This window comes from Nannospalax galili, unplaced genomic scaffold, assembly GCF_000622305.1.
Source record: "Nannospalax galili isolate Female #2095 unplaced genomic scaffold, S.galili_v1.0 scaffold229, whole genome shotgun sequence".
In the NCBI taxonomy this organism is placed as follows: domain Eukaryota; kingdom Metazoa; phylum Chordata; class Mammalia; order Rodentia; family Spalacidae; genus Nannospalax; species Nannospalax galili.
The window spans coordinates 4,663,388-4,688,266 of record NW_008360328.1 but is presented as its reverse complement, the minus strand read 5'-3'; the positions used below and the strand labels follow the sequence as shown (position 1 = coordinate 4,688,266).

Genomic DNA, 24,879 nt, shown 5'->3' with positions numbered 1-24,879 from the left:
GGCTCCTAGCACCAAATCCTTTTAAATTCCAGGTCCTTTTAATAAGATGATGCTAAACAGCAGTCCCTTCTGCAAGAAATAACTACCATCATCATGACTTCGGCTGAGCCTTATCACTAAACATAGTCACAGTTGTTGACGGTTGTGCTCATTCATTAAATGAGCGCCAAGCAGGATCACTGGACCCTCACCTGAGTATCCAGCCACTCTTCCCAGCCAACTAATCCAGCCTTGGGAAGACAAAAGAAAAATGAGGAGGAATCCAATAGAAGGATGTTTTTGGAAGCCCTTGTCAAGAAACTCCAGTGGACTCTCATATGAACATTTGAAAATTGCCCTGTTCTGGCTTCTTTCTAGTTCCCTGTCTAGAACTTATAATGCTAATTGCTCTTGCCTTTACTTCTCCACATCTCCCATTCATGATTCAAGGACTTTCTTCTCCCCTTAGAGACAAGAGTTATGCAATCTGGGAGTGTTTTGGATAGATCCACTGAAGGGTACTCCAATTGCCTCACTCCGCATCCCTATTCAGCATGGAAGAAGCCAGAGTGATTGGCCTCCCGCAGAGGCAGAGGCAGGTGGATCTCTGTGAGTTCAAGGCTAACCTGGTCTACATAGTGAGTTCCAGGCCAGCTGGGGCTACAGGGAGACCCTGTCTCAAAAAGACCAAAAAAATCAAAATGTCCTTGGGCGTCCTAGCAACATACTCTGTTCCAAAAGCCAGAAATGTCAAAAGTATTTGGGAGCTTGTATCTAATCCTTAAAAGATTTTAGGGTTACCTCTTTAGAGAGGGTAATGTTGGAGGGGAGGCAGTGGGCATGGATTTGATCAAAACACCTTATATGCATTTATGAAATTCTCAGTAAAGATTTTGTAAAAATTAAAAAGAAAAATATAATAATGATAAACAGAAAGTGTAAATCAAGTAGGAATGGTTTGTAGATAAGTGCTCAAAAATCTTTAGCTCGCTGGGTATGGTGGTAGATGGCTGTCAGCCTACCACCCGGGATATAGAGGATGACGGATCAAGAGTTTGAGGCTAGTCTCAAAAAACCCCAAAAGTAGTAGGGCCAGTGAGTTAGCTCAGTGGGTTACAGGGCTTGCTGCTAAGCGTGACTGAATTTCATCCCTGAGACCCACATACTGGCAGGAGAGAACTGATTCCCACACGTCCTGTGGCTTCCACATGTGTACCATGGCAGGCACCCACAAATGCACAGACACACAGACACACACACACAAATAGATGTTAAAAAAATTATTAGCTATCATTAAGCCATGTTACATGGGAGAGTTAAATGTATAGGATATCAACTTCATAGTCATTTTAAGTCACACTGGAGGGGATATCTCTGTGAGAAAACACAGCTCTCCTGATTTTTTTTTCTTTCCTGCCTCTGTTGTCCCTTCCTAAAAAGTGACTGAGGAAGGAGATGACATTCAAGCCTTCTGTTATTAGCTTTAGTAGGAAGGGGGAAGAGGGAGGGATAAGGTTGAACTGAGGCTTTGTACATCCATAGATTTCAATTATCAACACTGTCTCAGTTCTTCATTGTCATGGATCCCTGACAATTGACTCTCTCCCTCTTGATAGTGTCTACTTTTAGGTTTCCTCTTCCATTTGGATCTCTTCTGAAGGTAATAAAAGATTTAGATTTAGATAGCGCCTTAGCGTTTGGAATGAGGCAGAGGCTATAAATAGACATGTCAATGAAATAGGCTATGGTGAGATCTAGTTCTGCGAGTATCATTCATAATCAAAGGTGCACATTCTGCCTGATCTGTGGACTGGCACAGGCATGAGTGCAGAGGACTCTGGACAAGGTTGTATGTGTGTTCCTACATATGTGACATGAGTACGAACATGGAACACATATGAGCATGCCTCTGAGCAAAGAATCCTTAGTGACCTGGTTTTTGTGGACCTGGTGTATAGCCTTTCCTTGACAATTATTACTAGAGAAATCAGAATAAAACCTCAGGCTGCTATAATCCCAGCATTTAAGAGGCTGAGTCAGGAAAATTGCCTGAGTCTGAGGCCAAACGAACAAAAACCAAACAAGTTATTACCAGACGGGCAGTCAACCTCCAGTCTGCATTGGTAAAGCTTATGTGACATTATTGACCTTCCTGCTTCGCACCACTGGACTCCAAGAACAAGTGAGGATGAGGGGCCCATGGTGATGTTCCCATAGGCCTACGCTCAAGTCAGCAGAGCAACTGGTCTGCCAAGTAGTCACACTGTCACTCACAGTCTGTGGTATGTTATCACCTGTCATTTATAGTATTTAGAATTTCAACCAATTCAAGGCCCAGAGTAGAACCTATCCTGTCTTTCTGAAATCTTCTTCTCTGAGTTCTTAGAGCACTTCTGACCTTCACACAAAGCTAACCACACACTACATGTAAACTATGTTTGGAGGGTACCTGTTTGTTTCTCTTTTAGACTGTGGTCTTTTCATAGACAAAACACAATGTTGTTCATTTCTTCCCCTGGAAGTACCTAACAAAGTATCAGGAGTGTCACTTGTATTTGCTGGACAAAGGTGTCTTCCTGGTTACGCCTCTCTAGATACTGTGTCCTTGTTAATTAGTGGTACCTAGAGAAGCATGGGGGTAAAGTGTTCATTTAAGGAATGTGGAATCAGTATATCTGAGTTTCGGATGATACACAATATAAAAAGCTGGATACTTAACAGAACTGTCAAGGTCTCAGGACAGTTTTGCTGAGATTTCAGAATCTTAATGATAACTAGAGAATGTGAGCAGTTTGACACATTTCAGCAGACTAGCTTGACAGATTGGCCTGGAGCCATGACAGTAACTTAGATGACCTTCTGACACTGGCCCTAGATTGAGAGTCCAGATTCCATACATATAGCCAGAGCATTCCATGATGTTGTAGTTAGGCTAGGTTATTTGCCCAGAACAAAGTCTAATCTTCAAGACTGAAAGCACAAGACTCCTCAGCATCTCTTCACCATCTGGGACAGATTTTTGTTTTATTTTGTTCTTTGTTTTAAATTTAATTTGATTATGTGTTTGTGTCTACATGCGCAAATGCACATATGGGGGGAGGGCTACCCATGGAGGCCAAAAGAGAGCATCAGATCCCTTGAAACTGGAGTTATAGGCATTTGTGGGCTGCCTGACATGGGTACTGAGATTTGAACTCTCATCCTCATCATTGGGCAGCAAGTGCTCTTTACCACTGAGTCATCTCTCCAGCCCTTTTGTTTGTTTGTTTGGTTTTTGTCTTTTTGAGACAGGGTCTCCCTGTACCCCAGCTGTCCTGGAACTCACTACGTAGACCAGGCTAGCCTTGAACTCACAAAGATCCGCCTGCCTCTGCCTCCCAAGTGCTGGGGTTAAAGGCGTGCACCACCACGCCCAGCTATAGTAATTTTATTATTATTATTTTTTGTTTATGACTGTATTGCCTGCATGTATGTAAGTGCACCAGTGTCCTGCAGTGCCTGCAGAGGTCAGAAGATGGTGTCAGATTCCCCTGAAACTGGACTTATGGATGAATGTTTGCTGCCATGTGGGTGCTAGGAATCAAACCCGGGTCCTCTGCCAGAGCAGCCAGTGCTTTAACCACTGAGCCATCTCTTCAGCCCCCGCCCTTTTTCGAGACAGAGCCTCACTCTAAAGCACAAGCTGGTCTACCACTCTCAATTCTCCTGCTTCTACCTCCCCCCCCGGGGGGGGCTGGGATTCCAAGTGTGTGGCTCTAGGACAGATTTCTGTCTCTTCCCTCTTTCTCTGTTCTTATTAACGACTTCACTGCATCTGAGTAATCGCTTTGTTTTGTTTTCTCATAACAAATCCTGCAATTAAAGTAAGGTTCTGTTCTTCTGTTTTGTTGGTAGGCAACGCCAATAAATATCTGTTTTAGTTGCCAAAGGTAAAATTGACCTTGTGTTAAAAGTTATTAAAACACCGTACGTTTCTATTTCCTGGATAAAGTTCCTCTCAGTAACCTGATGTTTTCTAAGGTTTCCATTTTTGACACAAGCCCTTGAACGTTAAGTATATAGAATTGAAATTTGGTGCTTAACACCAAATGCAGCAAAGTTCTGGTCAGGATAGTGTGTAATTCTTTGTCAATGATGAGCCTTGTTAAGGGATAACACTGTGAGGCATTTGTTAATCCTCTCTCAGTAAATTCTGCCCTCTTGTGGATTAGAACATCCACACAGAGGAAAGGAACCTCTAGCTCTATGGGCCAGTTTCCTTTCCGTTCTTTTGCGAACCCCTGGAAAGTTGTATAAGCAGTGAAACAAAACTAGACCCTTTGTATTAACAGTGCATCATCTCCTTAAATGGTGAGACGATATACCAGCATATGCAATTGTATACATTCTGGTTTTCACACTCACCTTCCATTCTACTAGAACCATGCCTAGAATACACTATGAGGTCAGTATTTCATAAGGAGTGTCCTAGTTTGTTCTTCATTGCTGTGACAAAATACTCTGACCACTACCGATTTGGGGAGGAAAGGGTTTATTCAGCTTACATCTCCCAGGTCGCAGTTCATCAGGGAGCCCAAGGTAGGAACCCAGGGCAGGAACCTGAAGGCAGGAGCTGGAGCACAGGCCATGAAGGAACACTGCTTACTGGCTTGCTCCCCTGGCCCCTGCTCAGCTTTGCTCTCTTATCCAACAAAGGGCCACCTGCCCAGGGGTGGCACTACCCACAGTGGGCTGGGCCCTTCCATATCACTCAACAATCAAGAAGATGCCCCACAGACATGGCCACAGGCCAGTCCAATGGAGTCAATTCCCCAACTGAGGCTCCCTCAACCCAGGTGTGTCAAGTTGACACTAAAGCTATCCAGCACAAGGAGAAAGCCTTTGAACATTCAGTCAATGTTCATGTAAGGATCCCTTTTGTAGGCTCTGACAATTCTACATGAATGACCCTATTAATAAAAAATCCAATAAATTCTGCAGCTTGTTCTTGGTCTTCTGTCAGAGAGACCTGTTAACAAGCCTATTAGCATCATAACTCCAGACTCTGGGTGCACCTCACTGGTAGAGTACCTGCTTAGCATATGCCAGGCCCTGTGTTCAATCCCTAGTACTGCAAAAAACCCCTCAGCGACAACAACATAATGAGGCTCAGATACTGTTAAGCCTTTTGTAAGAGAATCATGTAATTAGAGAACTGAAAAGAGATTACTGGAGATCTTCCAGTCTCTCATTTTATGATTGAGGCAGTCATGCCATATATATGCGGTTCTGCCCTAGGTAGCAATACCAAGAGATTTATTACCTGTTTATTTTAATCTAGAGAAGACCCTTTTCCGATCCAAAGAATTTATAACTATGGACAACATAGCAAGTTTCTCATTTAAAAAGGTCATGTTGGGGATGGGGAGATGGTTCAGTTCAAGCATGAGGACTGCGATCCCAGTGCTGGGGAAGCAGGCAGGACGATCCCTGGGGCTCCATAGACGAACTTAACCCACCCACTTGGCAAGCTGGAGGCAAATCTCTCTCTCTCTCTCTCTCTCTCACACACACACACACACACACACACACACACACACACACACTCACACACAAAGGAGAGAAATGGCTCCTGAGGAGCAATATTTGAGGTTGACCTGATCTATATACACATGTGAACCCATGCATACGCATAGGAACACGCACATACAAACAAAAAAGATTATGTTGAAAATGGTAAAAATGATACTCTTGGGCATTAGTCAGTCATAGGGGGTGGCCAATGAAACCTAAATGGACCAAATCATATGCAGTTGAACTTCCAATGAAACAGTTAATGAATACTCATGAACCCTGACACCACTATAAATTTGGAAGATAAGAAACTCACTTAACTATGGTTTTGGGGTGGCAGTAAGTCACCTGGCTGAGGTTACAGGTTATTCACCGCAGGTACTGATTTATCTCTCACCTGGAGCCAGGATGTAGGGTGAAACAAGCTACAGACAAACCAGCAAGACAGGAATTGACCCACAAGGCAGGAAGAGTGCCTCTTAACAAGTCAGGTACCACCTGCTGTCCCCACCACAGGAAGCAAGAGTCCTGTTACTTGTTTTGCAGCCCTTGTTTCCAGTTTGGGGGTTTACACCTAGGCCCTTGTGCACAGGAGGTTGAGCTCTATCCTCAACCTTCTTTTTACTCTTATTTTGAGGCAGCATGTCACTAAGTTGCATAGTAAGTTGCTGGCCTTGAACTCAGTCTATAGTCCAAGCAGCTCTTGAACTTGTGAGCCTCCTACTTCAGCCTCCGTAGTAGTTGGGACTACAGGCCTGGGCCTCCAAGCCCCTGCCTTTTTGTATGGAAGGCAGCTACCACTCTCCCCTTTAATGTTCCACCCTCCTAACACTCATCTATAACTGTGTCAACTGTTCCTACCTGACATGTTTCTCAGACTCCATTATTTCCTAGGCCACAGTCCTCTGAATGCCTACCTGCCTGCCCCCCTCCCTCCCTTCCTTCCTCAATCAGTGTCCCTTCCTGCTTTTAGCACCTAGCCTTGAACACAGAAGCTGGCTGTGCTAGCTTGGCTCATTAAAGTACAGTAGGGCTCTCAGTCTCCATGTTTGGAACACCATACCATCATGAACTCATCCCTGGACTTAATTCAGAGCCACATCAGCTAAGAGTCAAACAAATTCTTTGAGTCTCCCAGGTTCCAACCCTGTACTTATGTTGTAACTTGGAACATTTGTCTCTATTAAATTTTTTCTTGCTTTTGGCTTAGAATCTCAGCTAGCAAGACAGTTGTGCATCTCTATCAGGCATGCTTTGCTACCTAGCTTAGTGAATATATTTTAAAGAAAAGTAAAGTTTCCCACTTGACAGCTGCAAGGTAAAAGACAATGATCTTTGCTGTGGGGAAAAAAAAGAAAAATTGGTAGTGGACTGTCTCCACAGTCTCTCCCAGCTGTGTGGACCCAGCTATGTGGCCTCCGTTTTCTCTACAACAGAGCTGAGCCATGTAGTCATGGGCCTCCCTTGAAACAATACATTTGAATGATCTGAGGTGTTAAATTAATGGAAGGTATCAACTATCTGCTTTTTTAAGGCTTTAGGGAACAAGAGACAGCTTTGCATTCCCAGCACCATTTACCTGAGTAGCTGAAGAGAACAATGTAATTTTTTAATGTGGATGAACATTAAAATGAGGTGAGTCTTCATTTTAATCGGCCTATGTTTAATTTGAATACTTAGGAATGGGGATGTAGCTGGGTGGTAGATCCTGCCTAGCATGTACAAGGCCCAGGACGGTAACAAAAAACAAGACTAAAAATTCATCCCACCATTATGTTAATCAGTTTGGGGCTCTTCTTTCCCCTCCTGTCTCCCTTCTCCTTCTCTTCCTCCTCATCCCATCCCTCAATATCCTTTCCTTCTTTTCCTTCATCTTCACCTTCTCCTTCCTCCCTCCTTTTTTAAACCAACCCATAGAGCCAGGCATAGTGGTGCACGCCTTTAATCCCTGGCACTGAGGAGGCAGAGGCAGGTGATCTTTGTGACATCCAGGCCAGCCTCGTCTACATATCAAGTAAACAAGTAGACCAGCTGGGTTTACAGGGAGACCCTGTCTCAAAAAACGAAGAAAAAAAAAAAAAAAAAAAAAAAACCCACAAACAAACCCCCATAGACTAGGAAGGAGAGAAGCAGCTTGGTATCGGTCATGACTGAAGGCCACGGTTTAGTCTTGTTGGCCACACCACTATCTTAGGGATTTGTGGAACAAATACCCACATGGGGAAAATCTTATCCACATACCATACTGATTCCCAGATGTCTGAAATTCCACTGGTAAACTCTAAGCTTCATTCCTTTAGCTTCAGGCTTTGTCTAAATAACAAACATGTTTGCATTTGCAAAGATATGGAAATGGATCAGGCTTTTAGCAGCTCATAACCAATGCAGTTTTTCTCTTCTGAAGATCTTCATAAAGAGATGCTGGGCTGGGCTGGGTGTGGGGCTGGGAAGGAAACATACGCTGCCTAGAAGAGGAACATCACCAATTGGCAGTGAGGCGGCTGGTAGGAGGCTGCCTTTGCTCCAGGTGCTCCCTCTACCTGACATATGTGTCTTCCAGAACTACTTCCTTCCCACTTACTCAACCCCCCATCTTCCTTAACTGCTTTCTTGGCAAAAGTGACTTTCTGTATGGTATTATAAAAATTTGGGGAGCGTGTGTGTGATGTTTGTTGGGAAGCTCACCCTTAGTTTTAGGATATGCCTACTGAGATGTTTAGAGCACAGTGCCAGTTGGTTTTCATTATGTATAGTAAGAGATGGGGGAGAAGGCAGACATGTTCAAATACAGTTGTTGAACAAAATAACTTCAAACACCTCACAATCCTGGTTTGCCTCCTTGGAGTGTTTTCTGTTTCTCTTTGTCCTTTAAAATGTAGCATGCATATTTGTTAATAATGGTCACGATTTGTTGAATGTACACCATGTTGAATACTTACACACAGGATATACAATCCTTACAACAACCTCTCAGGGTTGCTGTTTTTATTCTCATTTTACAGAGAAGAATGAGGCTCAGCATGGTCTCACAGCCCCTGTGATCCAGGTCTGATTTGAAAGCTCACACACTCCCTATTACATTGTGTTGTCTCAAGATGTATACAGTGTTCCAGAAAAGTCTACATGTCTCATACATGCAAGTACATACACATACCCTTCACCCTATGGAATGCATATAAATGAAAAGATGTGGGGCTGGAGAGATGGCTCAGTGGTTAAGAGTACTGACTACTCTTACAGAGGACCTGGGTTCGCTTCCCAGCACCCACATGGCACCTAACAGCTGTCCGTAACCCATATTCCAAGGGATTCAACACCCTCTATTGACCTCTGAGGGCACTGCACAATATACGTGCACTTACATGCATGCAGGCAATACACTCATACACATAAAATAAAAATAACGAAAATAAAAAAATAAACGAAAAAATATATATGCATTTATACCAGGAGAACTTTGGGTTGATTCTGAGTCTTAGTTCTTTGTGTACGTGTGTGTGTGTGTGTGTGTGTGTGTGTGTGTGTGTGTGTGTGTATGAGTGTATTGTCTGCATGTATCTAAGTACACCCATGTCATGCAGTGCACACACAGGCCAGAAGAGGGCATTGGATCCCCTGGAACTGGAGTTACTGATGGTTGTCAGCTGCCATGTGGGTGCTGGGATCTGAACTCCGGTCATCTGCAGAGCAGGCAGTGCTCTTAACCACCAAGCCATCTCTTCAGCCTTGAGTCTTTTATGCAATAAGAAGTTGATTAGAAAATTTCCAAAGTGTTTCTCTCTCTCTCATTTTGTTTTGAGACAGGATCTGTTTCTGACTTTGAAATCACAGTATTCACAATTCTGCTTCAGGCTTGCAAGTGCTAGGATGGCCCTTCCTTTCACTTTTCTAACTAGATGTGATACTTTGATCTTCTTGAGGCTTACTCAAGCATTCTAGGTAAGGCAAAATACAGGAAAATGCTTCCTACTCAGGTTAAGTGAATAGCTGAATGTGTCGGATCTCCTAAAGAGATATCACCAAGTGGAGGAGGAGAGTCTACATTTCTGTCACCATGAGTGGGCACGCTACTGTGTGCTACACAGTATGCAGGGCCAGGCATGGCCTGGCATGGGACAAGTAACTTACTGTAGTGCTCTGATTTTGCAAAGTACTGGTCTACACAGGCTGGTAAACAACTCAGATTGCAACCTCTACAGTAAGTACTGTGGCTTGACCTAGAGCCTTAGGGACATGTTAGGTACCTATTTGGATGGTGGCAATACTTGAGTTCACCTTTAGAGAGAGTAAACATGGGTAATTGGGGACAAGTTGCACCCTGTAGGCTTTCTGTTGGAACTTGACATTCTGTTCTGGGAAAGTAGAAAAAAGTCTGTTAAGGAAATAAGAGAGGGGGCTGGAGAGGCAACTCAGGGGTTAAGGACACTTGCTGTTCTTCCAGAGGACCTGGGTTCGATTCCCAGCACCCACATGGTGGCTCTGTCATCTTCTTTCAGACTTTGTGGGAACTATATGCATAGCAGTAAACATAACTAGCAATCAAAATACTTGTATGAATAAAATAAAAAAATCATAAATCATTTTTATTTTTTTTAAATAAAAAAAGGAAATAAGACAGGTTGGAGACTGTACTCTAGTTACTGCCCAGCCCACTGTCCCCTTGCAGTATACTCAGACTATCTGGAGGGAGGAAGTCTGGAATGATCAATTGAATGATGGGTCCCCTTCCATGTGATCTCACCATTCACTAACTTTACTGTTTGGCATTTCAGTTCTCTGGGCTAGAGTTTCCTCAGAAGTTGACAGTCTACAAGGTCTTAGTTAGTGCAGATGAGTCCTTCAGTGCCCAGGGAATCTTATACTAGCTACTAGTCACAGGGTAGTTGAGCTGTTCCTTCCCTCTCACCCACCAGATGGCAGACATATGCCAAAAAGTCTCCACAAATACTACCAAGGTCCCTGTCAGCTCAGACTATATAATCAACATATGCTAATAAGTTGTTTTGTTTTGTTTTTTTTGAACTACAGAAGGTTTACAAAATTCCATGGAGACCCTTCCTGGTAGCATCTTGAAGTATGGGGAGTTGAGGTTCAGAGAAGACAACAGATCCCTGGGCTCTGATTGATGCTCCCTGCCTTGGTGAAGCCATTTGTATTCAGGGAGGCACCCCTCCTGGCACTGCTGTATTTAATTCTGGATTTGATATAAATAGAACTTGGCACTCTGTTAGAGCACACCACCCACCACAATGTTCCGGTCCTTTGGGGACATCAACCAAATCTGAGCCTTTGATTCCCTCTAGTGGCCTCATTCAGCAATTCTCATAGCTGATTCTGCATCTATTTGTTCATCTTGCAGCAAGGGCCTCCTGTATGCACTCAGTTGGTGCTAGGTTCTCTCACTTTGTGCGGGGTTAGGGCAAGAGTTTCATTTGTGCACTGTTGACTTTAATAGAAATAAAATCCAGGGTTCCTTCTTCCAACATCATCTTAGTAAAATGCAGACAAAACGATTTCTCAGCTGTCCTGGAGCTGTTTTATGGGTACTGAAGAAGGATGGGTAGTGACATAGGTTATTTCTGCTCTAAATTAGTTATTAGTCTCCTGGATCAACTCTTCTCCCATTGTACCTTAGTTTGCTCATTGGTAAAACAGGTATAAGCTGGGCATGGTGGTGCATGCCTTTATTCCCAGCACTTGGGAGGGAGAGAGGCAGGCAGATCTCTGTGAGTTCAAGGCCAGTCTGGTCTACATAGTGAGTTCAAGGCTAGATGGGACTATAGGGAGACCCTGTCTCAAAAAGACCAAAAAAAAAAAAAAGGAAAAAGGTATAAATGCTGATTGAATATCTGCTATGTATTCAAACCTGAAATATAAAGCCAAAAGCTATATATATATATATATATATATATATATATATATATTAGTTTACAGGAAATTATTCTCACATGCAGTAAAAGGAAATTGAAAGTATTATCTTTATATTAATTGCACCACATAAACTGGGCACTGCTGTGCACACATGTCTAGTGTAGGCTACATGGCAAGACCTTGTTTCCAAAAATGTGAGTTCATCTCATGGTCTTGCACTTTGCTCTACATTTATTCCAATAGGACTTGACATTTGGGGTTCACATGACAAGAATAGAAGTTAGGTTTATGATGCTACCCTGAGTGTGGTGGATCCAAGGACAAGCTGAATGCTATTATGGGCAGCTCATGAATCAAAGCAAATGGTAGAACCAGGCTGTTTATCATCATTCACTGATGATATCACTGCCTCCTACTGCACACTTGTCCTCAGCATTTCCCCTCCCCACATCTCCATGCTTTCCTGACCCTCTACTTTTATCTCCATGAATTCCATTTTCCAACAAAGCTCAAACCATCTCCTTCCCCTACTCTTTTTTTTTAAAGATTTTTTAAAATTATGTGTACATTTTGTCTTTCTGTGTATGCATGGCACATGTGTGTGGGAGACTGTGGAGGCCAGAAGAGGACTTCAGATCCCTTAGAGCTGGAGTTGTAAGGGTGCAAGGAATCAAACCTGGGTCCTCTGGAACAGCAGCAAATGCTCTTAACTTCTGAGCCACCTGCTCCATCTTTAAATTTTGTTTTGAGTCCAGAATGCTCTCAAACTTTTGATCCTCCAGCCTCCAAGTGCTAGGACTACAGGCATGTGTCACTATACCTAGACCTTTTTTTTCTTTTTTAAAGACAGAGTATCACTATCATGCCCAGGTTGCTTTTAAATTGGGCTCAATGATCTTCCAGTCTCAACCTCCTAAGTAGGCAAGATTACAGATGTACACCATTGTGGCCACTGAACTACCTTCTTAGTAATAAAAGCAGTTGCCTTTTATTCAAAACTAAGCACTGAAGTGCTTGCTAAACACGATATTGGTTAGATGATTTGCATACAGTATTTCTAATATTTACAAAATATTTTCCTAAACCCTGTAATTAGTTGCCTATAATTTCTCTAAATTGGCATAATCCTTTGACAATGAATAATTTACCTTTATGTTACAATATTGTTTCGTTGTCTTTTCATCCTCCTAAATGCATGCTGCTGGTCAGCAACAAAGTTCTGGATTTAGAGCAGCTCATTTACAAAACAGGAACATAGATCTCTAAGGTTCTCCCCAGCCTCAGGTGGCTTTGATTCTGTAACTTTAAGAACAAGAGCTGCTAGTAAACTTCATGCATGGTTTCCATGAGTGTCAACCTATCTCAGAAGCCTCTGCTAGCAGAAGACAGAAAGATCAAAAGACATAGTTGTTGACGTATGTCATTGGTTTCTGTTTCGCGTTGCTTATTGTAGTACTGGAGATTAAACCTAGGGCCTCTCACATGCTAGGCAAGTGCTCTAGCACTCGGTGATATCCATAGCCCTCTTTTCACTTTTTATGTTGAGAGAGGGTCTCATTAAGTTGCCCAGGTTGGCCTTCAACTCACTCTATAGCCTAGGCTGACCTTGACCTGTCATCCACCTGCTTCAGCCTCCAAAATAGTTGGGCCTATACCACCAAGTCCAGCAATCATTTCATAGTTAATTAAAAAAACAAACAAACAAACAAAAAAACTGGTAAGAGAGCTGGGTGTGGTGGTGCATGCCTATAATCCCAGCACTTGGGAGGCAGAGGCAGGTGGGTCTTTGAGAGCTCAAGGCCAGCCTGGTCTACATAGTGAGTCCCAGGACAACTGGGACTACAGGGAGACCCCTGTCTCAAAAAAAAAAAAAACTGATAAGAGAAGGTGGCGTGACAGCTTATACTTACACCTATAATCCTAACTCTTGGGAGACTGAGGCAGAAGGGTTGCCTTGAGTTTGAGGCTAGCCTGGGCTACATAGTGAGTCTTTAGTCTGAGCTAGAATATGAGACCCTGTCTCAAAAAAAACAGATACAGGGCTAGTGAGAAGGCTCAGCAGGTAAAGACACCTTGCTGCCAAACCTGACAATGTGAGTTCCATCCCCAGGACCCACATGTAAAAGGAGAGAGCCAACATCAGAAAGCTGTCTTCTGGCCTGTGTGCGCCCACACGCGCACACACGTGCACGCACACACACACACACACACACACACACACAAAATAAATAATAAAAATGTATTAAAGTTGTTTATAAAAAGCCAAAATAAATTCAACCAATAAACAGACAAATCAGTAAGGGGAAAGAAATGGTAAAGTTCAGGAAGGCTAAAGATGGATGGATTCTGTTCATGAAAGAGCCAGTGTGAGACAATGGGACTTCCTGGACTTTGAGCCCAGGATTTCTCCAAAGCCTTGACCCACCCCTTTCTTGCACAGGGACTTCCAAAACTTATTTGTTGTGATATTTGCTGCCACAAGGTGTCATCTAGCATCTGCATTGCTCACTGGAGATTTTTTTCCTCTTTCAGTTTCTTACTATGTTGGAGCACTGGGGACTCACACTGAGATCAAGAGAGTGGCAGAGGAAAAGGTTACTTTGCCCTGTCACCATCAACTGGGGCTTCCAGAGAAAGACACCCTGGACATTGAATGGCTGCTCACTGACAATGAGGGGAATCAGAAGGTGGTAGGTACACAACTGCTACTGCTTTCCTCTCTTGACCCTCGTGTGCTTTCTTCAGCCTCTCATTCAGTTCTTCTCATCTGGCTTCTACCTGAAAGACTTCACATACAAAACTACAGAAAAGAACATGGGGTCATGGCACACCCATAGAATCCTAGCACTCAAGAGGCACAGGCAATAAGAACTCTATTTTGAAACCAGCCTGGGCTACATAGTGAAACCTTGTCTCTAAGAAGTAAAGGAAAAATAGAAGAGTTTGGGTTGTGAAGGTGAGAGAGTCTTTGGGCTAGCCAGAACTACAACAAAATTACCTGGAATTTGGTGAGAGAATCTATATCATTAACATCTTTACCTAAGGAGGGGACTAAGATATAGCAGCTTGATCCCCTAGTCTAGTAGGAGTCCCCAAAACCCAGAGCTCTCTTCCTCCTGTGCCTCTGAAACAATTACTACATGCCCAGGCTTCAGCTTTGCACAAAGTCATGACCATCTTCAGTATCTAAGACCTGGTCCATAGATTGTGGATGCAGAGGAGCAAGTATAAGATGTGACTGACAGCTGCTCACCAATGAAACTAGACTGCATGAAAACTGGTTCTGGAGCCAGACAATAAAAGAGGAGGCCTTTTGCCCAGGCTCACTCTGGGGAGGTCATAACAGACTTTTGGTGTCACATGCTTCTGGCAGTGTGCACACAGCCTGTAGTACTTGCCCTCCTGAGGACCCACTGAGCTGCCTATCACTGGAGAATAAGGAGAAAGGTGACTTTGTTTTCGTCTTGGTCTACCCTAGTTGCTGAGGAGCTGCATACTGTCAGGGGTATTGGTATATCTCACCTGCTGTTGGAGGTGTGTGGCATGTCCCTTCATAATGTTTGCCTCTGCTGTGAGTCTGAGGCTGACTCCAGTTTTATGCACCTGTTTTTGTTTTTATGACTTACTGTGTAAACACAGAAGTATTTCCTACAATGTGTTGGACAATTTTCTCCATAAATAGAGATGCTGTTCAACAATGGATAGGGTTACATTTCTATAAGCCAATGAGAAACATCATTATAAGTTCAGCACATATTTAATATACCTATCCCACTGAATATCAAAGTTGGACCTGGGCTCCCTTAAATATGTCCATATGATTTATATTAACCTAGGGCAAAGTGGTCTAGCATGATATTTATTTTATAATTAATAATGTGTTGAATGTCTTATGTGAAAAATAGTTTTTATGATTTTGAAAAAATCTCTAGCTTGGGGAAGCTTCTTTTTTTTTTACAGAACTTTCTTTCTCTGATTTAAAAAAAATGAAAAATTGTCCTTTCCTCTGATCTATCTCTATTACTAATTTCATAAGATGGTTTGTGCTGGGAGAAGCTAAGATTTTCACTAAAAATAAATTTCAGCATCACACTGGAGTTTAACCTGCTTTAAAAGCTGTCTGTACCACCTAGTTATTTTGATGCTACCTGTCATTTTGCTCAACGCTGCATCATTCTAAGACGACCTGTTCTCTGCAGAGCAAGGTCACCTTGACCTGAGCATGTTTACTTCAAGAATTCTTGGTCAATCTCAAACATGATATTCTCAGTACTGAATGAAGCAAACATGTCTGCATGCCTATAATAAAAATCCAAGACTGAATCTGATAGAGACTATCCTCTGACCACACTTGAGTCAGGTTCCCGAGTTCTTCCTGACCAGGCCTGATGCTGATCTTCCCTTTCTGTCCTTGTGGAATACATTCCGACCAACAGTCCTGCTAAGTCATTTCAGTGGAAATCTCTCACTCTTAGTATCTGACCATCTTCAATATCTAAGACCTGGTCAACCTTCAACAATAATTCTCTCAAGTCAGTAAAGCCAGAAGATCTCGTTCTGGTTTGTTTCTTCATTGCTGTGACAAAATACTCTGACCACTACCAACTTGGGGAGGAAAGGGTTTATTTAGCTTACATATCCCAGGTCACAGTTCATCCGGAAGTTCATCAGGGCAGGAACCTGGAGGCAGGGTCTAGAGCACAGGCCATGGAGGAATCCTGTTTACTGGCTTGCTCCCCTGGCCCCTGCTCAGCCTGCTTTCTTCTGCAATATAGGCCCACCTGCCCAGGGGTGGCACCACCCACAGTGGGCTGGACCCTCCCACATCACTCAACAATCAAGAAGATGCCCCTCAGACATGGCCACAGGCCAGTCCAATGGAGTCAATTACCCAATTGAGGCTCCCTTAACCCAGGTGTGTCAAGTTGACACTAAAGCTATCCAGCACATCTCTCTTATCCCTGATGTTTTTCCTTAGTAATACAAGGCCCCACTTATGATTTTTGGAATCAGAGTTGAACCCAGTCTCTCTCCCTGTGCTGAATAGCTTTAGTGTCAACTTGACACACCTGGGTTGAAGGAGCCTCAATTGGGAATTTCCTCTATTGGACTGGCCTGTAGCCATGTCTGAGGGGCATCTTCTTGATGAATGATGTGGGAGGGTCCAGCCCACTGTGGGTGGTGCCACCCCTGGGAAGGTGGGCCTGTGTTGGATAAGAAAGCAGGCTGAGCAGGGGCCAGGAGAGCAAGCCAGTAAGCAGTGTTCCTCCATGGCTTGTGCTCCAGCTCCTGCCTCCAGGTTCCTGCCTGAGTTCCTACCTTGGGCTCCCTGATGAACCGTGACCTGGGAGATGTAAGATAAATAAACCCTTTCCTCCCCAAGTTGGTAGTGGTCAGAGTGTTTTGTCACAGCAATGAAGAACAAACTAGGACACTCCCCTACTCAAGATCCCAAGCAATATCATCATTACCCCAATAAAATAGCTTTCTTTACCATCTTTAACAAGTATTACCAAATAATTTTCACTGTTTTGTCTTTGTTGTTTACCAGGACTCACCCAGAGCAGCTCCTGATTTTTCTCTTTAACATCCACACATCTAAGTTTTACTCAAGAGTTTTCATTTGAACTGAAGAAATGAGCTGCTGAATTATATAACCAACTGGACCTTAGAGTGAGGAAGTTAATGTAGGTTTGAAAAGGCCGCTCATAGTAGGAGTTAATCTCAGCACTGAGGAGGCAAATGCAGGCAAATCTCTATGAGTTCAAGCCTAGCCTGGTCTACATAGAGAGTTCCAGGCTTGCCAGGGCTACATAATGAGTCTCTGTCTCAAAAAAAAGAAAGAAAGGGGGTTGGAGAAATTGCTCAGTGGTTAAGAGCACTGGCTGCTCTTACAGAAGACCCAGGTTCAGTTCCCAACACCCACATGGCAGCTAACAATCATCCCTAACTCTCCAGTTCCAGGGGATCTGGTGCCCTCTTCTGACATCCATGGGCACTGTACAACATGGGTGTACTTACAAACATGCAGGCAATACTACACATCCACATAAAATAAAAAGAATAAAATATTTTTTTTACAAAGTGAAATGAAGAAGCAAAGAGGCTATATATATATATATATATATATATATATATATATTCACCCTAACTCCCTACTTTTCAGTTGATAACCTAAGGATAGTCATCCAGTAAGTCATTCAGATCACATGGATTTATTTAGCACTCTGCACCATGCTACGTACCAGGACACAGTTGTGATAATGCCATCCATCATATTTCCTGCCTCCTGGGAGCTTGCAGTGAAAGACATTTAGAAATTTGAAAGGAAAGGAGGGAAGGTGGGGTGGGGTGGAGTAGGATTTAACTCAGGTAGTAGAGCACTTGCTAGCATGCATGAAGATCTGTTCCATCCTCAGCACCAAATAAACTGAGTGTGTTAGTGCACATCTGTAATCTCAGAAGGAGAATCAGAAATTTGAAGTCATCTTGGTTATATAGAGAGTTGGGAGTCCAGTCTTAGTTACATGAGACCCTATCTCAACAAACAAGCCAAGATTCAATTTTACCAGAAATGTTGATGATCTCAGCATGTGATTTATTTATTTATTTATTTTGCCCAAGTCAAAAACTTTAAACCTTTCACTGAAGGAAGACTTTATATGTTCTCTAGAATATATACATTACCACCATTTCTTGCTTTTGGGGGTTATTATTAAGGAAAATAAAGGCTCTTAAACATAAGCACTGCCTGGACAGCCATCTAATAGCAGAGCCTGATGTAAGTAACTAATGGTGGGTCCCCTCTACAGCATGAACATGCAGGGTAAAGGGATGGTATATGTCCCAAGCAGGATGGAGCAAAACTGGAGATTCTGTCATACTGCTCAGAATGGTGCACAGTTTTATTTTAAGCATACAGTGCTTATTTCTGAACCTTTCAGGGCAGTGGTTGACAGATAGCAAGTAATGAAACCCCAGAAAGTGAAGCCACAGGTAAGAGGATTGTTGCAGAAGGAACCACTGGCCAAGAGGAGGAGCAAGGAGAGGTCAGAGCAGCTTCCTATAAGAAAGTGTGTGCAAAACTTCAACTGTTTGTTTTTTCAGACAGAGTCTTGCTATGTAGCCCAGGCTGCCCTCTAACTCATGGCAATCATCCTTCCTCGGCCTCTGAGAATCCTGAGATTACAGGTATGCACTAGTATGCTTGCTGTTTTTATTTTGAGACAAACCCCCGTGTAGCTGAGAATTTGAGATCCTCTTCCCTCAGCCTCCTGAGTGTTAGAATTACAGGTAAGCACCACAACATGCAGCATTGATCTAAGTCTCAACAGGAGCCTTCTTGAAGAAAGCACAACGGCACAGACACAAAGGCTGGAATATTCAGGAAAATCCTAAGTAGCTAGCACAGGTAGTATAAGATGTGAGCTCGAGGGGGCCTGGAGAGATGGCTCAGCAGTTAAGAGCACTGACTGCTCTTGCAGAGGACTGGGGTTTGATTCCCAGCACCCACATGGTGGCTACAAACTGTCCTTAACTCCAGTTCCAGGGGAATTTGAAGCCCTCTTCTGACCTCTGCTGGCATTGCACAACACAGGTGCAACACTCAAAGACATAAAATAAAAATTTAAAAAAAAAAAAAAAGATGTGAGCTCAAGGACAGAGTGTATAAGACCTCCCTGGCCATACTAGGGAGTTTAGAATTGTTCCTATATGTCATGGAATTTTAGAAAGGTTTTAAGAGTTAGGGACATATTTGCATTTTAGGGTAATTACTCTGACACAAGTACACTGATTTAAGAGAGCCTCAACTAAAACCAAAAGATTTTCTCTCTTCCTCCTTGGTGTTTTGTTTTTGAGGTAAGACTTGGCTGTAAAGCTGGTGAGGTAAAGGTACCTGCTGCCAAGCTTCACAACCTGAGTTTGACCCCTGGGTCCCACATACTGGAAGGAGAAAACCAACTCCCATAGGTTATCCTTTAAACTACACACTCATGCTGTGACACACACACACACACACACACACACACACACACACATACAAAATGTAATTTAAAAAAATTTTTTTAATCTCACTATATAGCTTAAGCTGGCCTCAAATTCTCCTTTGTACGGCCTCAACCTCCCGACTACTGGGATTACAAACATGTACCACCACACTCTACTTACAATAAGGTTTTAAAGCATAGTCATGAGTACTTGGAAATCTGAACATAGAGGTAATAAATGAAGAGTGGGCAAGGCTGCCAGGACTTAATAACTTCCAGGAAGTTGGGAATAGAGTGTGTCTGAGGGTGGCTGAGAAAGAAACGACAGGACGGGCTGAAGAGCTATAGGGCTTAAAGTGGGCTGACCAGTGACGCAGGTCCCAAGTTTAGCGCTGCATTTCAATCTGAGAAGAGTCATTTTTATCTCTTTTGTCTAGAATTCTCAGAACAGGCAGGAAACATCTGGGGGTGGGTAGGCAGTTCCAGAAACATTTGTATTTCAGTCTTGATAGTATGGTCAAAGACCTGGTGTTTTCTTCCTTGTTCTAAAGATGGAGATGAAACTAATTTCTTTTCTTTTTTTTTTTGGAGACAGGGTCTCACTATTTAGCTCTAGCTGGCCTGGAGCTTGCTATGTAGACCAGGCTGGCCTTGATCTCACAGATTCTCCTGCCTCTGCCTTCTGAGAACTGGGATTAAAGGCATGCGCCATCACACTTGGCATGCACCTAAATTTCTAAGGTGAAATGGACTACTCTTCTCCCCAGACAGGAACACACAACAGAGATCTATTTTCTCAGATGAAGAAATTAGAACACAGATCTTCTGATTGCTGTTCAAAGCCTCTCACACTTCACTTTTTCCCCTTCCTTTTGGCTTTGAGCAGGAAAACCTCGGATCTAAAGCAGAAACTGCCAATAAATTAGCTTGGCAAGTAAAGGTGCCTGCCACCAAGCCTGCCGACCTGACTGGGACCCACAGCAAGTTGTCCTCCGACTGTCTCTCATGTGCATGCCCCCTTCCCCAAAACTGTAATGAATCCAGCATCCATCTGATTCAAAGCAATTTTACAATTGCTATACAGGTCACACACAGCAGAGTAACTTACTGATTTATCAGTCATAAAAATCCTCAACACCATGCTCATTTTTAATGTATATGAACCATGGTTTTGTATCTTTTGGAAAAGGTTATCCTTGGAGCTAATGAGATGGCTCAGCAGTTAAAACAACTTACTGCTCTTCTAAAGGACTCAGGTTTGGTTCCCAGCACCCACATGGTGGCTAGCGCCTGTCCTTAACTCCAGTTCCAGGGAATCTGATGACATCTTCTGGCATTTGTGGGCATTAGGCACTTATATACATTCAGGTAAAACACTCATACATATAAAATAGAAATAAAAGCTTTTTAAAAAATTATTAGGGCTAAAGAGATGATTCAGTGGTTAAGAGCACTGGCTGCTCTTACAGAGGACCTGGGTTCAATTCCCAGCACCCACATGGTGGCTAACAACCATCCTAACTCCAGTTCAAGAGGAACCAAAGCCCTCTTCTGATCTCCACCTGCATTGCACAACACAGGTGCACTTACATATATGCAGGCAATACACTCATACATATAAAATAAAAATAATAGCTAAGCGCCTGGAAAGATGGCTCAGAGGTTAAGAGCATTGGCTATTCTTGTAAAAGACCCAGGTTTGAATCCCAGCACCCACATGGCAGCTAACAACTGTCTGTAACTCCAGTTCCAGGGGATCCAATGCCCTCTTTTGTCTTCCATGCACGACATGGGTGCACTTACACACATGCAGGTATACACTCATACACAGAAAATAAAAATAAATGAGCTGGGCGTGGTGGCACACGCCTTTAATCCCAGCACTCGAGAGGCAAAGGCAGGCGGATCTCTGTGAGTTCAAGGCCAGCCTGGTCTATATAGTGAGTTCCAGGCCAGCTGGAGCTACAGGGAGACCATGGCTCAAAAAGACCAAAAAATAAATTAAAAGTCAATAAATAAGTCAATCAATCAATCAATCAATAAATAAATAAATAAATAAATAAGAAAGAAATAAAGAAATAAAAATAAATAAAAAACAATAATAATAAATAAAATATTTTAGGGGTACTCTAGCATTTAACAGTATTAATTTCTTTGTGTGTTGTCATGTCTAGCTCAACACAAAGCACAGAGTATGGATTTGTTTTGTTTGCTTTGTGTTTTTGAAGTTTGTGCTGGACAGCTTTAGTGTCAACTTGACACACCTGGGTTGAGGGAGCCTCAATTGGGGAATTGCCTTCATTGGACTGGCCTGTGGCCATGTTCATGGGTCACCTTCTTGATTGTTGAGTGACATGGGAGGGCCCAGCCCACTGTGGGTGGTGCCACCCCTGGGCAGGTGGGCCTGTGTTGCATAAGAAAGCAGGCTGAGCAGGGGCCAGGGGAGCAATTCAGTAAGCAGTGGTCCTCCATGGCCTGTGCTCCAGCTCCTGCTTCCAGGTTCCTGCCCTGAGTTCCTACCTTGGGCTCCCTGATGAACTGTGACCTGGGAGATGTAAGCTGAATAAAAGCTTTTCACTCCCCAAGTTGGTAGTGGTCAGAGTGTTTTGTCACGGCAATGGAGAAACAAACTAGGACAAAGTTCTTAAAAAAAAAAAAAAAAAAGAAAAAAGTTTTTTCCTGTATCTCAGACTGGCCTCAAACTCATGGCATTCCTTCCACCTCAGCCTCCCAAGTGCTGGAATAATGGGTGTGAGGCACCATGCTTGGTTCAAAGTACATTTTTAATAAAGTCACAGTAAGTAAAGAGTCAGGAAATAGCCTAGCCAAAGAAAAAACAACTGTATATAAAATTAGGTAACTGTACTGGGAAGCCTGGACAATGCCCAGTATTAAGAAAACAAATCCAGCAAAGTAAATGTCCATTTCGAAGTCTTTCACAACTATTCTTTAAATGAAAATGGTTCAGGTTCAGGGACTAATGGTGTTAACTCAGAGGTAGCTTGTGTGTAGCATGCACAAAGTCCTGGGTTCAATCTACAGTCCCAATTAAAAAAAATTATTATTTTTACTTTATGTGTATGAGTGTATTGCCTGCATGTATGTGAGTGCACCCATGTTATGCAGTGCCATGAAGGTCAGAAGAGGGCTTTGGATTCCCCCGGAACTGGAGTTAAGAACAGTTCGTAGCTGCCATGTGGGTGCTGGGAATCAAACCCAGGTTCTCTGCAAAAGCCGTCAGTGCTCTTAACCGCTGAATCTCTCCAGCCCCCTAATTTTTTCAAATGATACAGATAAATACTGTGGATGAGAACAAAGTGAAGAAACTCTCTTCAGTCTGTCATTAAAAAAGGTTTCATGAGAAGTTAACTCTGACTTGAAACTTAATGAACAGAGCTTCATGTGGACAAAGAGAATCTTATCTAAGTGGGATAATACAGTCATCAAAGGCCAGGGAGAGAGCATACAGAAAGCACAACTTGTATTGATCACAGGGAAATGAAGCAAGCTGATTATTCCCAGACACTGGAAGTGGAGCAGATGAGGAAGGTGATGGGATGGTAATGTAGAAGGGATTCTGAAACCTCTAGGCTGAGTCTTTCAGAGGTGGTGGGGACCATTTGAGTTTTGAGCTAAAAGAGCTACTGTACATTTTACATTAGGAAGATTGACTTGGCAGGACTATGAAGATTTGAGATGTCAGAATATGTCCAGTTTTCCTATGTCTAGCAATCAGCAAGCTGGACATAGTAAATTGGAGCTTATATCAGGTATGATGGCATGCACCTATCAGCCCAGCTATTTGGAGTCTAGCAGGAGGATTGATAGATTTTCTCTCAGACAGACAAACTCTACCACCACCACCAAAACCAGAGATTTTTTTTTTTCTTTTTCTTTTTTTTTTTGAGACAGGGTCTCACATAACCCAGGCTGACCTTGAATTCAATATGTAGTCAAGGTGGCCTTGAACCTCTGATCCTCCTGCCTCCACCCCTCAAGTGCTAGGCTGTGCCACCATGCCTGCCTCATAGCAGTGGTGTTTGAAAGAGAACAGCATTGAATAAAAGTGTTACACACAGGGCTGGAGAGAAGCTTGGCGGTTAGGAGCACTGACTGCTCTTGTAGAGGACCTGGGTTCAGTTCCCACCTCCCACATGACCGTAGCCATTCTTAATTCTACTTCCTGGGGATCCAATGCTCTCTTCTGGCCACTACGGGCATTTCATGGCACGAGTGCACTTACATGCAGGCAAAACACTCATACACATAAAAATAAATAAAAATTTTAGGTGTTACATACATATTTTCAGTTATAATAAACTGGAAATATAATGTTTAATATTCTCTCAGGCTCTTCTCCCTCATGTTCCCTCTTTCACCAAGATAGTGAGCTAGCTTTTCAGCATAGGAACTGTGCCTTACTCCTGTTTCTTTCTCTGCTGAGCACAGTATCTGGCATATAAAGTTGATCATATTTCCTGAGGAAAAAGAATACGCAGAGAGGAAAATGTTTTTTTCAAAGAGATAGTAAGAACAAAGTGTGTGATGACACAGGAGGGTTGATAGAATGGAAAGACTGATGGACACTTTACTGGATGGCTTTGAATCTTTTCAGGAAAACATTTGATGAGCTGTAGAGCAGAGGCACATGGTTTAGGACAGTTAAGGAGCTCAGTGAGACAGTTTGGAACAGCTGCATGCAGAGATGTGTGGGGACTCCCATGTACTTACAGTAGGACTGTTCTTTGTGTCAGAGTGTAGACTTCCTGCCTCTCATCTCTTATTTAGTCTGCTTGTCTTTCAGAACCTGATTCAAATACCTCCAACCTTTCTGGGACATACATTACAACTAAATCATTCCATTTATTCTCTATTTATTCTGCTCTCCTTGTTGATCTCATGCAATTATAAATACTTGAAACCTAAAAGAGGGTTTTGCTCGTCTGAATGGCTCCTCTAACTTGTTGGGAAGTCATCCCATGTTTGCTGATGTTTAAAATCAAATGGGAGCAGAAGCTGCAGTTCCATGACTGAGGCTTTGGTGGACTCCATCAGCATGGTTTTTGTGACTAACAGTAATGACAACTAAGATAATCTAAGAAGGTTAAAGAACTGGAGGCTGTGCTGCAGGCAGACAGGCATGCATTGACTAGCAAGGAGTTTCTTTTCTTCTCTTAGGGAAATCTAAACTTTGGTTTTCTTAACTGAGCAAACAAAGACACCAAGCTCATTCCTTAATGGAAGGAAAAAACATGATTTTTCCAAGTAATTTATTCTTATCTGTAGGAAACCAGGGGGCACAAGAAAGGAAGCCAAAGAATGAAACCCTTAACACTAGACCGGAGTTTTAACCATTAATTTTTAAATGGTTTTATGTGTGTGTGTGTGTGTGTGTGTGTGTGTGTGCGTGTGTGTCTGTATCTGTGTATGTCATGTCTTGTTCTTTTACATGGGTGCTGAAGCTTGAACTCCGGTCCTCATATCTGAA

The 24,879-nt window shown here is 42.9% G+C and overlaps 1 protein-coding gene across 1 annotated transcript in view; it reads left to right on the top strand.

Annotated features, from left to right (window-relative positions):
- Nucleotides 1-24,879, top strand: part of Clmp (CXADR like membrane protein) — a 118,488-nt gene that overhangs the window by 78,400 nt on the left and 15,209 nt on the right. The window contains exon 2 of the mRNA XM_017796339.2: nucleotides 13,936-14,093. Coding sequence (XP_017651828.1) covers nucleotides 13,936-14,093 — 158 coding nt within the window. The remainder of the gene's footprint in view (nucleotides 1-13,935; nucleotides 14,094-24,879) is intronic.